Source organism: Anabrus simplex, chromosome 4 (genome assembly GCF_040414725.1).
Source record: "Anabrus simplex isolate iqAnaSimp1 chromosome 4, ASM4041472v1, whole genome shotgun sequence".
Lineage (NCBI taxonomy): Eukaryota > Metazoa > Arthropoda > Insecta > Orthoptera > Tettigoniidae > Anabrus > Anabrus simplex.
Window position 1 is genome coordinate 77,598,998 of NC_090268.1, and position 14,026 is coordinate 77,613,023.

At 38.5% G+C, this 14,026-nt stretch overlaps 1 protein-coding gene across 1 annotated transcript in view; it reads left to right on the forward strand.

Moving 5' to 3' along the window:
- Positions 1-14,026, forward strand: part of Sc2 (trans-2,3-enoyl-CoA reductase Sc2) — a 50,557-nt gene that overhangs the window by 26,832 nt on the left and 9,699 nt on the right. Inside the window, exons 4-5 of the mRNA XM_067145129.2 lie at positions 4,177-4,393; positions 5,960-6,152. Of these exons, the coding sequence (XP_067001230.2) occupies positions 4,177-4,393; positions 5,960-6,152 (410 nt within the window). The remainder of the gene's footprint in view (positions 1-4,176; positions 4,394-5,959; positions 6,153-14,026) is intronic.

A 14,026-nucleotide genomic window follows, 5' to 3' on the forward strand; every position in this document is an offset into this window, starting at 1 on the left:
GTAGGAAGGGAGCAGCCGTGGCCTTAATTAAGGTACAATCCCAGCATTTGCCTAATGTGAAAATGGGGAAACCACAGAACATCTTCAAGGCTGCTGACAGTGGGGATCGAACCCACTATCTCTCGGTTGCAAGCTCATAGCTGCGCGCCTAACCGCACGGCCAACTCATCCGGTCCTGCAGATCTGGCTCCTTAAAAATTTCATTAAATTGTCAATATATTATTTTCATCATAATTGTTTGTTATTTACGTTATAGGCCTACCATTTTCCTCAATTTATTAATGTCGTAATATTCGGGCTATGATTTCCTACCTTTCAGACGGCCGATGGTAGGGTTATTCTCCCCCTGCATCAGATTCATCAGCCGCTTCTCCCATTATTTTAACGATATGCATTTGTTTCCTGTACGCTTTAATTCTCCGTTATATTTGTCTTGTTTTCATGTTTTGTAATATTTTACCAACAGTTGTTGGACGGAAATTCTTCTCCTTCTACCTATTTCCCCACCTGTGTGGGGTCCTGGGTGTGAATTGTGCCACACATGTGGATTTGGCCCTGTTTTACGGCCGGATGCTCTTCCTGACGCCAACCCTAGATGTAGAGATGTAATCACTATTGCGTGTTTCTGTGATGATTGGTAGCGTAGTGTGTTGTGCAAATATGAAGAGGAAAGTGTTGGGACAAAGACAAACACCCAGTCTCCGGGCCAAAATATTTAATCAGATGTGATTAAAATCCCCGACTCAGCCGGGACCCTCTGAACCTAAGGCCTCAATGCTGACCATTCAGCCAATCAGACAGTTGTTGGACGGAAATGTTTGAGTTAAATTTAGTGAGTAGTTCACACTGAACTGCATTTATTGCACTGTTTTCTTGTGCTTCTTATCCGGTAACTGTGACTTTGAAAACCTAATTGTATGTTCCAGTCTGCTTTTATCTCCATTTTAAAGGAATTCCACACTGTCGTCTGTCATGTTAAGCATTGAACTACCCGGAAGTCATCGAACTGTTTTCACAGTCGGTGTTACATACATGGCACGTGCACGATCTTGATCAGGGACACTGAGTGGCTGTTCCAGACACTCGAGTGCAATAGTGTACGCTGTACTTCCGCTCTATATTTTTATTCACCGCAAATGCGGAGTGGAAGCTCATCGGCAGGAACACACTCAAGCACTCAGCGAGCACATGCTCGCTCACTTACTCATTTTTATTCACTCCACCCATTGTTTCTGAAAGAAAAAGAAAAAAAATTCCATTCCCATCCTTGGCGTAAACACCATCCAGATTTTGATGGGAGGAAGTACTCCTGCAAGGTATAGAAGACCTAATAAGGCCTTTACTTCCATTATATTTGTTATTTGGGCATCCCTCTTTCTATTAAAAGCGTGTGCGTGTGTGTGTGTGTGTGTGTGTGTGTGTGTGTGTGTGTGTGTGTGTGAATCCATTAATTCATAAATTCAATGATTCTTTCCAACATACAGTTCTGAAAGAACTAACCCCAACAATCTATTGGTGTCTTACCTTCCTTTTGCTTGTCCCTTTACTCCTGATAAATGAGTCATATTTTACCTCCTCACATTTTGGCGAGGAGTACGAGTGTGTCATTATGATGTTGTTCTTTTGTGTCAGATATGATACCTGTGGTGTTGCATTGTGTCGTGGTTGTAGGCCTAGCTGATCAAGTGGTAGTAAAGTCATCTTCATCAGCTGATATAATGGTAACTAGAGGTGTGTCGGTACTGGCGTACCGGTACGCGTCACCTATTCTCCGAATGGAGCAGTGACAGCCTGCTCCAGGATCCTCTTCTCTACCGGTCCACTGCTACTGTGACAGTCTTGCGCTGCGACTCGCAGTTTGCTGTACCGGGAAGTGTTGTTACTACTATTCGCAAATGGTCCAGTGACACGGCCGTCGTCGCCCCGTACCGTTAGGGAGGTTGTGACAAGAACACGACGGAGACATATCGGTATGGTGTTCAATATTTCATGTGAACGAAAGAAATCCACAATAATCTACTTCAGCATTAAAACGTTTCTACAAATAATAATAATAATAATAATAATAATGTTATTATTATTAATGACTTTTTCTTAACATAGTTAAAATATAGTTAAACGTCACTTTTAATACTATAACTAATCATTTAATCTGGCGAATATGATCAATGAACATTTTAAATTCACAACACTGAATACTTTTTATAACGTCAGATATTTCAAAATGATCATCGGGGATTTCTAAACAACATTATAGGTCATTCACATGTCAGAATCTTAGGGAAGAATTGCACACAAAATGTTAATCATTTTCCTAGTTGGGAAGTAACTGGGTAAAAGTAATCGGATTACTTGTAACGATTACATTTAAAAAATACCGGTATCATTACTTTTCCAAAAAGTCTACTTGTAATTTACTTCTTAAAATAAAATTGTGCCGGGCGGAGTAGCTTGGTCGCTACAGCGCTGGCCTTCTGACCCCAACTTGGCAGGTTCCATCCTGGCTCAGTCGGGTGGTATTTGAAGGTGCTCAAATACGTCAGCCTCGTATCGGTAGATTTAGAGGCACGTAAAGGAACTCACACGGGACTAAATTTCGGCATCTCGGTGTCTCCGAAAATCGTAATAGTAGTTAGTGGGACGTAAAGCAAATAACATTATTATTATTATTATTATTATTATTATTATTATTAGTAGTAGTAGATTTACTGGCAAGTTAAAGAACTCCAGTAGAGCAAAATTCCGGTACCTCGGCGTCTCCGAAAACCGTAAATGTACTTATTGGGACGTAAAACAAATAACATTATTATGTTTGTATTTATTAATTGAATATAAAAAATAGTTTCTATACTTTCAACCTACCACCAGTGTGCCGTTATCGAATCGGATAAGACAGGCGTGATCATGACATAATCGAAGAACATAGCAAATCGTGCGTCCGCTTACTACGTAAGCCTACTATGCTATATTGCTCAGCTCCATTTGTGCTTGTATCGGTTGTCACTGGACCGGCAGCGTGTCACCGCGCTCTGCATACTATGCCATGCTCCTCAGCTCCATCTGTGGTTGGACCGGTTTGTCACTGGACCGGCAACGTGTCACTGCTCCAGTCGTGTCACTGAAGCAGTTGGAGCAGTGACACATTATTTCTGGACCGTCACACCTCTAATGGTAACTTCGTCATTATCCTCTTCAGATTCATTGTGTTTATGTATGATTTGGCTATTTTCATTTGGATCCAAAGCCTCCAACAATAAATTATGAATTCTTTCCTGTTTTTTTAATAATCATCCATTTTCAATGACAGAAATGTATCTGTAGATTTATTTTCACACCAAATAATGCACAGGTAAACCACGAAGAACACATTTTAATGGCTTACAATTGGGTCAAGATTGAACCTGCATTGTTGTGGAATAAAAGGAGTTAGGATCACAGAACGGGAAATTGCTGTGGTTGTTTAAAATCTCGATCCATCTTGATTTATGCTATCAAAACGGTTACTTTATTTAGTTGCACGCAGAATTTCTCTCCGCGAAAATGCACTCTCGAAATAAAAGTTCCCAGTGCTACCGAATGGTTGGGAAACAGATGACAATTTTAATTGTAATATAAAATTGAACAATAAAAAGGCAGCTAGACAAGAGATTAAATGATTCCAATTGAAGGGAAAAGAAATATTAACGCAATTTAATGCGGAACAAGTTTCGCACCGTTCCTAATTAGGGGTTAACCACAGATAGCGTTAAAATGCACTGGGAACTTTGATGGTCCATTATATTCCATTGTATGCCTCTCAGGTTAAAAAAATAAAACTCCAAAAGTATCTATTTCCATTTCAGAAATTTAGCCGAAGTTGCTGAGAAGATATATTTTCCATTTGTTTTGATGAACAAAGTTGAAACTGGAAAGAAAAATGGCTTCCATTTAAAAAAAAAAAATTATTCTAAGTTTTACACTGATTCTTCTGTACAGGAGTCCTCTCAGGTTTTGTATTGAGAACTGTACAGTACAGCAGCTGGCCATGTATTTCTGGTTTTAGCCTTCTTTTAAGTAAAATAGTAAAATAAGCTGCAACTTTTGTTTTCCTCCTTTCTCTTTTCACTTTTGTTTTCCTTCTCTCTGTTTTCTTTTCTTCTGATTAACTTTTTAAAGCACTTGTTTGTTTCTTTCTAGCATTGCTGCTGGTTGCTGGACGCTCCATTATGTTAAACGGCTTTTGGAGACTATATTTGTGCACAGATTTTCACATTCCACAATGCCCATCACAAACTTGTTCAAAAACTGCTCCTATTATTGGGGCTTTGCAGCTTACATTGCATATCACGTGAATCATCCTTTGTATACTCCTCCGAGTTCTGTACAAGTGTACACTGGCCTGGCTCTATTCCTGGTAAGTGGATCTTTTGCAGTTGATTTTAAAATTTATATTTAAAGACTGTAATGTAACATTTTGATGCTCTACAGTTTTTTAAAAACGAGTTTCCTGTAACTGGAGCCAGATAGGAATGATGCATTTTAAAGTTAATGTGATGCTTTGTTCACCTGGATGGTCGACGGTTCAGTGTCCCATCAGGAAGTTATTGAGAAATAAGACTAACTTTTCTGGAGATGCTCTTGGCCTTGACTCTTGACTAGAGACCAGTTGGGATCAGATTAAAATCCTAAAGTAAGTTGTCATTTTCAATTCTGTGTTTTTGTGAATAAAATCTGAAGTGTGGCTAAGAAATTTCCAGTATAACACTACACTACTTTGTTCTAGCTGAGAGTTTTGGCACACACTAAATTCTGACAATTATAGTTTTGCCAGAAAGTTTAGGGACACACTCCCGTTTTAACATATGCGATCCTCTCTCTGTATTATTAGATTTAATAACACAGTTTTTTTAACAGTTATTTAACAATTGGAAACAAGTATTTGTTTCGCCCAAACAAGGCGTTTCTTTGGCTATGGTTACCGCTTGTAGGAAATTTTAAAAATTAAGCAAATGAAAAATCTTGACTTTTATACAATAAAATCCAAAATTACTGAATTACTGTGAGGCAGTTTTGATTTATTGCTGGATTGCTTTCAACTTATTACATTTTCAATTAGCAAGGTTGAAATATGTCATGAAAAATTATTTTGCAAGTGGCCAAGCATTTTCTGAGATTCTTTTTTTTTAGACAAGGGTGGGGAAAATCATGGTTTATTATATTTCATATAACTTTTGACTAGAAGCATCTAGCACGTCGTGGTTGGCACAGCAGCGCTTCTTGGGATTCGCTCGGCAAGATAGACATTTCGCATGTGTTAGATGCTTTCATTCGAAAAATTATTTCAAACAACTTCTACCATGATTTTCCCCACCCTTGTCTAGAAAAAAACTCGGAACATGCTTGGACATTAGCGAAATACTTCTTCAAGAAACATTTCATCCTTGCTAATTTAAAATATAATACATTAGAAACAATCCAGCAATGAATCAAAATTGCACCACAGTTATTCACTTATTTTGCAATTTATTGTCAAAGTAAAAAAAAAAAAAAAATTGTTTGTTTAAACATAACATTTTTCTAGAAGGAATAACCATCATAGAAACACTAGTTTGGGCCAAACATAATACTCGCTTTCCATTGTTAATTAACAGTTAAGAACATCGTTATTTTACCTAATAATATAGCGACAGGGTCACCTGTGTTCAAATTATAAGCGTGTCCCTAAACTTTCTGGCATAGCTGTACTTGTGCAGAACTATGGGTTCTCTGCATAACTGATTGATGCTTGCTTTTAAGGAGCTTAAAACTGAAAGCATGCAGCTGTAAAGAACAAGAATCTCTGAGCAAAGTCCACTGATTCATACTAGAGGTTGTGTTTTTTGAGATAGCATTTGTAGGTAAATTCTAAGGAATGTACTTGTGTATCATTTGATTTTGAAAATGATTTGTCTGAATATTATTTGTGTTTCTTACTCTGCAGATTTGTGAATTAGGAAACTTGAGTGTACATATTGCTCTTCGCAATCTTCGTCCACCTGGCACAACTGTGAGAAAAATTCCTGTTGCGACCTCAAATCCATTAACGACGCTCTTCAATTTTGTGTCATGTCCAAATTACACTTACGAGTTTGGAAGCTGGCTGGCATTTACAATTATGACACAGTGTTTACCAGGTAATATTGCTTGTTTTAAGTTTCGACGTTATGTCATTAGAAAAATTCTTGATGCATGCATCTTATTATCTATTTTGTGAATCAGGGGTGGTTTTAAATAGAATTGCTGCTGATGTTCCTTAAACCGAGCTCGATAGCTGCAGTCGCTTAAGTGCGGCCGTTATCCAGTATTCGGGAGATAGTGGGTTCAAACTCCACTGTCCGCAGCCCTGAAGATAGTTTTCTGTGGTTTCCCATTTTCACACCAGGCAAATGCTGGGCTGTACCTTAATTAAGGCCATGGATGCTTCCTTCCCACTCCTAGCCCTTTTCTGTCCCATCGTCGCCATAAGACCGATCTGTGTCGATGCGACGTAAAGCAGCTTGCAAAAAGAAAAAAAAAAAAAGTTCCTTAACCCAATCGCATCATTTGACGACCCTAGCTCGTCGTAGTTATTCGTGGCATATGAATCGAATGACGAGCTCTGCTCGCGGCAATGCACAGCTGTACATCAATCCATGTAGTTCAGTCATTAACCCACAGATGCCACATGTATGCATTCTGAGCTGAAGTTTACACATGTGGCTTCGGTTTTTTCCCTTTCACTAGGTTCTCACACTCTTCCGGAACAAGAGATAAGAGAATCTTTTTTCATATTATTTCGCTCTTGTCAGTTGCCATCATGGCGTCAAGCAGATGTTCTGGTGTTGATGAAGAAGGAATACAGAAGCTAATAGATGGTGTTTTAGAGAGTGATATTGAAGGCAGTGATGTTTGTGACGATGAAATGGACCCTGAGGTCCTTAGTTCAAGTACTAGCGATGCGTATTAGTTCTGATGACCCGGAAAGTGATGCAAATAACGACGGTGTGCCGAGTCTTTCGAAACAAGCTCGTACCTCAGCACAGACTAACTTGACCAACTGGAACTGGACAAAAAGTGACAATAAACCTGTTGTACATAAGTTTAGTGAATACAGTGGGATTAGTGAAAACTTATTGAAAAAGTTTGATACGCAGCCACTATCTGAACTCGGTTTTTTGTGAATACATGAACCTTTTGTTTGACAAAATATCTGTAGAGACAAATTCATATGCAGCAAAACAGTTGAGCAATCCTGACAGAAAAAAGTTGAAAGACGATGACAAATGGTTTGAGACTACACCCAACAAAATTAGGGCATATTTTGCGTTAGTTATACTAATGTCAAAAGAGTGAAAGTCGAGAATACATTTATACTGAAGTAAAAACAGGTGTATAAACACTCCTATTTTTCGTGAAACCATGAGCAGGGGGAGATTTATTATAATTTCACGATTTTTACATTTTGTTGACGACGAACAAGTCGATAGTAGTGACAAACTAAGAAAGATTGGGCCTATAATACAACATTTCTGTTCCAAATTTTCAGAATTATATTTACCTTCACAAGACATTGCTCTAGATGAAATTCTAATGAAATTCAGAGGCCGCCTTTCGTATGTCCAGTGTAATGGGTCTAAACGTTCTAGGTTTGGAATAAAAATTTACAAAATTTGTGAATAAAGTTCTGGCTGCTGTCTGTCTTTCAGAATTTATGTAGGTGATGATGTAACAGATCCAAGTCTGCCAGCAAATACAAACGTTGTGCTCAACGTGTGTGAACCCTTATTAGGCCGAGGGCATACATTGTTTTTAGATAACTGGTATTCTTCTCCAGATTTATTCAAAAGGCTACACAAGCAGATGAATGTAATTGGAACTGTTAGACAGAACCGAAAAGACATGCCTCGCGATATCAGTAAGATGAAACTAAAACGTGGAGAGCATGAGACGTGGGCTGCCAACGGTATGTTGTGTGTGAAGTGGAAAGATGACAATGATGTTCGATTTCTCATCACTAAACACAAATCAGCTGACATGAGTGACAGGCAAACTCAGACGAAAGAGAGGACAAACCCCTAGGGAAGAAGTGATAAAGCCCAAGTGTGGCCTTGAATACCAGAAGGGGATGGGTGGTGTTGACCTTCAAGATCAGGATACAGCTCTGTTCCCCGTCATGCAACACACAGTGAAAGGGTATAGTAAAATATTATTTTACCTCCTAGATATGTGTATTTTCAATTCCTTCACTGTGTATCACAAGATCACCGCTAACAGAAAGACGAGCTACACGGACTTCAGAACTAGCATTGCACAGCAGCTACTAGAGATTGTTCAGTTGCCGGAGTACTTGGTTCTAGGTAAACACAGCGAGCACCACCCCCACCAGATTACAAGCTAAATCATGGGCCCACTTTCCCATGCATATTCCCCGTACAGAGAAGAAATCAGTCACAAGAAGGTGTGTTGTGTGCTACAGCCGGGATAAAAGAAGTGAAAGTTGCTGGCAGTGCAAAAAGTGTGGCGTAGCTCTTCACTTAGAAGAATGTTTTGAGGTGTACCACACCCAGCAGATGTACTAAAATAGACATTGGTAAGTTTATTACTTCGTTATCATGCATGCAAATTTTCAGAAAGGAATATTTACTGGTTGGTTTTGTATGGTTTTCTAAAGTGTGATGACGACGGCCGTAGAGTGGTATTTATATATGATTTCTTAGTGAACTCCTATGGTATTTAAATGTGAGGCGAATGGGTTAACCACAGGTTTACTGGATGAAAATATTTTATATTGGTGCTCCTTTTGTATACAGTTTTGTAAGTATTTTACAAAATGAAAGCTGTGGAGAACAGCGTGATCAGGGTGGGTCCTTTTCCTGGACAAGTCCTAAATTTTAACCATCCTTATAGGGTCTGGGAGGAATTTTCAGTAATTCCAAAATGTCTTAAGTTTTTAAATATTATATCCAAATTACTGTAAATTTGTTATATTTCTGTCATTTGCTTCAAAACTTCTCAAAGTAATCATGCATATACAAATTCTGACATATAACATTCATAGGCTACTTTTGTTGAAATACACAGAATTCCATTTGTATTGATGTAGAACGTGATTAGCACAAATTAGTTCATTCTTTCTAGCTTTGTTTGGTCAAACGTAGTGGGCAATTTGGCAAAACTGGCAAATAACACAAATCATTCAAATGTGGAAAAATACAAGACAAGGTGATTGCTTTGTTTGTCCAGCAGGAACAAACAACCTCCATAGCCAATAAAAGTAAGGTATTGAAAATGTTACTTTTGTGAACACGAAACCCCGATTATTCTACAATGCATTGCTTGTATTATTGTGCTTCCCTATAGTTTAATAACAGGCACCTAAAAGGGCTGCCTAGAAGTGAGTGGGTTGGGAAAAGAAGCAAGCAGAGTTGTCAGTTTTCTTTTTGCAGTGCAGTGTTTGTTTTAAGTTTGCTGTTTACTTCATATTTATTTTATGGTTTGATCAATGGAGTTGCACATTAAGAGTTCCTTTTTACCAAGATTACTTCCGTTGAACATGTGAAATATGTAATAATGATACGTTAGACATAATAACCTATAATTGGGCTAAGAATAACTATAATACTAGTAGGAATGACAGGACTGAGCGAGTTAGCCGTGTGGTTTGTGTTGCGCAGCATTGAGCTTGCATTCGGGAGATAGTGGGTTTGAATCCCACTGTCGTTAGCCCTAAATATGGTTTTCTGTGGTTTCCCATTTTCACACTAGGCAAATGCTGGGGCTGTACCTTAATTAAGGCCACGGCTGCTTCCTTCCCACTCGTAGTCCTTTTTTCTATTCTATCATTGCCATAAGACGTATCTGTGTCTGTGCAATGTAAATAGAGAGAGAGAGAGAGAGAGACACACACACACACTCTTGTCACTATGGATACCGCAGGGCTCTTACTGGTGCGGCTTTGCTTGAGGAATATTTCCCCAGTCTACTGAAGCTGTCATTGGTGCGTTACAAGGCAAGGAGTATCAATGCTGCACCGCATTGTACCATTTAGAGAAACACAATAATGTTGAACAATTTTTGTAGTAAAATCAAATTTCAAATATTAAATTTGTCTTCCTTGGACTGTATTTTTAAGCGATTTTCTGTTGTTTAGTGCATTACACAACGTTTAATGTATTAAATCAGTATAGCAGTGTTCTTTTTAGTGTCCTACATTTTTAAAATTTCCTACATTTTGAAGCCTCAGTGGGGGAGGATCGGAAGGTATTGGACGGCGGCTGGTGTCAGACAATCGCATATGTCTTTGTTAGCAGCGTGTGGCAAAACCTGTTTACTCACAGGTCCGCCTGCATGTTTGAAGGGTGGGTACATCCTATTCAGTCGAAAGGCAGGGTCATTTGAGTGGTGGTGTATTTTTGTCCTTTGTGTGATTTTCGGCTGGCACAGATTTATTTTTACCAAGAAGTAGCAGCAACAGGGATAAGTTGCATTGAACTTTAAGTACAAAAGCAAAAACGGTATTCCTTACTCTGTAATATCGTGCGTTTAGAATCGGTTTCTTTTCATACATTCTCATTCAGTTCCTGTTGTTTCTTAAGGGAGTCATGTGTGCGGTATCGGACATCATAGGTTGCATTTCCGTCCAGGTTACTGATAGTACTATCCTTTGTTTTAGGTAAACATGGGGAAGATACGAAGATAATGGGAAGAAAGCAATATGGTATTAGCCGTGAATAGTGTCAGGGACAATAGAATGAATACTAGAGAGGCCAGTCAATGTTCCTCTGTTCCACAAAAGCACATTAGGTGATAGAATTAAAGCTCTTGATGCTGATAAGATTCCAATAAAAGCGTGTACGGCGAACAGTGAGACTTACCAGAGAACATTCTCAGATGAAGAAGAGAATGACCCGTACATGCATATCAAGACCCCGACAGTCAGCTCGTGCCACTCAACAGAACAGAATTTTTAAAACTTGTGTATCAGTTTGCTGAGGAATTGAGAGCTGAACATAGGTTTAATAAAACTAAAATTATGGCAGAAAGGCCTAATTTTATGACTTTATGAAGAGGCATCAGGACCTCCGTTTGAGGACGGCTGAGTCTACCAGCTTGCACCAAGCAGTAGGCTTCAACAAGGAGCAAGTGGCTAAATTTTTTGATAAATTAAATGATCTTATGACTAAATATTTTAGTCCATCAAGAATCTTCAATACTGATCAGTGTGATATTTGCAGAATGGCTAAACGTTAATTGTTCGTATTTTGAATGTGAAAAAATCTCCTTTTGTTATAAAGATTGACCGTCGGATATCGCCCTCCATTTTTCAAACCTACGAAAGTGTAATGACCTCATTTGTTAATTTTGTCAGTGTTTTTAATTGTGATTTAATATAATCTAGTGAGTACGTTAATGTAAGAATATAGATGCTTATAAAATGCATTAGGTGATTTTTTCCTATTCCATAAAAATATTATGCAGAAAAGTTGCTGTCCGATACCTCCCGACATTCCCCTATATCAGTTACTTTTTCAATTTTCAAGTAAAGCTCTCTGTTTGGCCTTAATCTGTATTCTGTATTTCTTTTTTTAGCTCCTAGTATTTTTATCAAATTCTTCTTTCAACTTTTTCTTTTTTTTTTTTTCTTTCAAGATCTCCAGTTCGTTACTTTAAGTGTGTCTGCTGCATATAGAGTTTCGGTTCTGATCACTGTTCAGTAATGTCTTCATTTCGTTTTCCAGGATTAGAATTTTTTGTTATAGGCCTATATATTTTTTGTTATATAAAACATCCTATCCATTCTGCTAGGTATTTAAAGCAATTTGTTTTACATATTGTTATGAATTTTGCTATTGTTGGCGGGTGTCACTGATCATGAACTTTGTTTTTTCAAATAAAATTTGTAATTCTAATTTAGATGCTTGTTTTTGCAATTCTCTGATTTGTACTTAAGCATTTTTTAGTGAGTCAGTAATTAATGCCATGTCATCTGCAAAAGCTAGATAGTGATTTTATGTGGATTTCTTCCTAGTTGAATACCTTTAGTATAAACTGCTTTCCTCCAGTCTCAAACTACCTTCTCTAATGCCCAGCTGAAAAGTAGAGGCGACAAACCATCTCCCTATCTTACACCTGACTTTATTTCGGAAGGTTTTGAGATCTTCCCCCTAAATATTACTTTGGATGTTGTGTTTGTTAATGTTGCTTTAATTATTTCAGTTGTTTTATTATCAAGTCCTAATTCCTTTGTAATGTCAATTAGTGTATTTCTGTCAATTGAGTAATATGAAACATCTTAAAATCCACGAAAGTAACTACGTATTTCAAGTTCCTGATTTTCCTCATTTCTATTATATTCTTTAAGTTCAATATTTGTTCTGCACATGACCGTCCCTTTCTGAATCCTGCCTGATACTCTCCTAGTTGTGGGTTGAGTACTGTATTTCCTCTGCTTTTTCCCCAAGTGCCTTGGACAAGATCTTGTAGGTCACAAGCAGGAGGGAGATTCCCTTACAGTTGTTAGGGTCTGTTTCCTTCCCCTTTTTTATGTAGTGAATGTATTAATGCAGATGTCCATTCTGTGATGGTAAACTGTTTCCAAATTGCATTGATGAGTTCTATTGAACATAGTGCAGGGTTGTTTTTTTTTCTCTCAGTGTGTCAGGGAAACATGCACGGAAGGCGATGGCGCGGCCGGGTGACTCATTTGCCGCAAGATGTATTGTTTCATGACCGGCTAAGATGATCTAATGCAGTACGGTAGCGATAACCATTGCTTCACAGCAATAGTTTAGTTTAACATCTAGTATTGGTAGCGTGTTCAATGTGTTCACTTTAAAATAACGATTCTGTAGGAACACAAAAATATTGTATGTTTGAGTGATTTATACAGTAGAACAGAGTGTATTCGTTGTGTTGTGCTATGCGAAGCATTCTTTTTATACAGACTGCTGCTTTCGATTCATTTGCAAATTTCCTGGCATCCTCCCTCCCCATAGGAATACGGTACGTAAATTAGTAAAGAAGTTCCGCACCACCGGGTCCATTCTTAACAAGAAATCGCGCAGGTGACGAACAGTTTTAACAGATGGAGAGCATGATGAAATAGGAGCTCTCTTGGAAAAAACTCCAACAAAATCCCTGTCGCGTCTTGCCGTTACAAGCTAATGTGTCTTCTGCCCACAAAGCAACAAAACTGTTAAAAGCCAAACCATACAAGCCTACCTCTGCCCAACATTTAAGAGGACCTGACAGTTTCTAGGGTTGCTTCAGTCAGTTCACGATGGGTATGTTGACCCAGAACTTTTATTTTATAGTGATGAGGCATGGCTACACTTAAGTGGCTATGTAAATAGTAAAAACAATCGCTATTGGTGTGCAGAAAATCCCCACCATCTGCATGTCCGTCCACTTCATGATGTAAAGCTACGAGTCTGGTGCGCAATAAGTACTCGCAAAATTATAGGGCCTATATTTTTCCGTGAAACAAATGTTGATCAATATATAGACCTCATTCTCAGACCATTCTCCCAAGAGCTGATGGAAGAAGAAAGGAGTAATGGTTATTTCATGCAAGATAATGCGATGGCACACACTGCTAATCGGTCGATGGAGATAATACAGGAAGTTTTCGAAGATCGTGTGGTTATTTATCCCCCTAGATCTCCTGATTTATATCCCTGTGATTATTACCTGTGGGGATGCTGAAGGGAAAAGTGTATGTGAACAACCCTTGCACAAGAGAACTGTAAGAGAGCATTACACAAGTTATTTCGAACATCACACAGGCTGAGATTTGCAGAGTGTCCGCAAACCTGTTTACGAGGTGTCGGGCGTGTTTGACAGCTGAGGGACAACATAGTGAACATCAAATGTAATGCCAGATAGGTTTTTAGACTTCTAGTTTCATTAGAAATGGCTTTCTATAAATGTGAATTGCCGTGATGTATTGGGGAGGAAAAGCGCGCATTATGCCGGCTAGTGAGGGAGTGTCATTGCACCAGCCATGCTGTGCTCTGAGTGGTGCTTCAGT